Source organism: Ananas comosus, unplaced genomic scaffold (genome assembly GCF_001540865.1).
Source record: "Ananas comosus cultivar F153 unplaced genomic scaffold, ASM154086v1, whole genome shotgun sequence".
In the NCBI taxonomy this organism is placed as follows: Eukaryota; Viridiplantae; Streptophyta; class Magnoliopsida; order Poales; family Bromeliaceae; genus Ananas; species Ananas comosus.
In genome coordinates, this window is record NW_017893023.1 from 1 (window position 1) to 1,191 (window position 1,191).

The 1,191-nt window shown below is 75.1% G+C and overlaps 1 protein-coding gene across 1 annotated transcript; it reads left to right on the forward strand.

The window, feature by feature from the left end:
* Positions 1-3: 3 nt before the first annotated feature.
* LOC109705495 (scarecrow-like protein 3) lies at positions 4-1,185 on the forward strand (the record flags this gene model as incomplete). Its single annotated transcript, XM_020226227.1, has 1 exon — positions 4-1,185. A coding segment is annotated over one exon (1,182 nt), but the record flags the coding sequence as incomplete, so codon positions are not given.
* Between the last annotated feature and the right edge of the window lie 6 nt (positions 1,186-1,191).

Below are 1,191 nucleotides of genomic sequence, written 5' to 3' on the forward strand. Positions count from 1 at the left end.
GCGGCGGCGGCGGCGGCGTCGTCCCCGACGCCGTTCCTGGGGTACGGCGGGAGCCCGTGGGCGGCGGCGGCGTCGGGCGACCGCGGGGTGGAGCTGATCAACCTGCTGCGGCAGTGCGCCTTCGACGTCGACGCCGGCTCATTGGAGCGCGCGGACGCCTGCCTGGCGCGCATCGCCGGGCTGCTGTCATCATCCTCCTCCTCCTCCGCCTCCTCCGCCTCTCCGACCGGCGGCGGCGGCGGCGGCGGCGGGGGGCAGGCGACCAGGGTCCACCGGCTGGCGACCATCTTCACGGACGCCCTGGCGCGGCGGCTGCTCCGGCGGCCGCTGCCGGGGGCGTACGAGGCGCTGCTGGCGCCCGCGGCGTCGTCGGACCCGTTGCTGGTGGCGGCGGCGCGGCGGCACTTCTTCGACCTCTGCCCGTTCCTGAAGCTGGCGTTCCTGACGTCGAACCAGGCCATCCTGGAGCAGATGGAGGGGGAGCGCGTGGTGCACATCGTCGACCTGGCGGGGCCCGCCGCCGACCCGGCCCAGTGGCTGGCCCTCCTGCGCGCCCTCCGCGCCCGCCCCGAGGGCCCCCCGCACCTCCGCATCACCGCCGTCCACGACGACCCCGACGCGCTCCACCGCACCTCCGCCCTCCTCTCCAAGGAGGCCGACGCCCACGACATGTCCTTCCAGTTCCACCCCGTCCTCTCCCGCCTCGACGCCCTCGACTTCGACTCCCTCCGCGTCAAGACCGGCGAGGCCCTCGCCGTCTCCTCCGTCCTCCAGCTCCACTCCCTCCTCCCCCCCGCCGCCGACTCCAACAGCACCGCCCCCCTCGCCCTCCGCCACGCGCACCACCTCAGCCCCGGCTCCTTCGGCGAGCTCCTCGAGCGCGAGCTCTCCCTCGCCCCCACGCCGCCGCACTCGCCGAGGAGGATCGAGTCCTTCCTCTCCGGCCTGCTGGCGCTGGCCCCGAAGATCGTGGTGGTGACGGAGCAGGAGGCCAACCACAACGGCGCCGCCTTCTGCGAGCGCTTCTCGGAGGCGCTGTACTACTACGCCGCCATGTTCGACTGCCTGGAGACGACGGCCCCGCGCAGCGCCGCCGAGTGGGGCCGCGTCGAGCGGCTGCTGCTCGGGGAGCAGATCCGCAACATCGTCGCCTGCGAGGGCGCCGAGCGCCGGGAGCGGCACGAGCGCCTG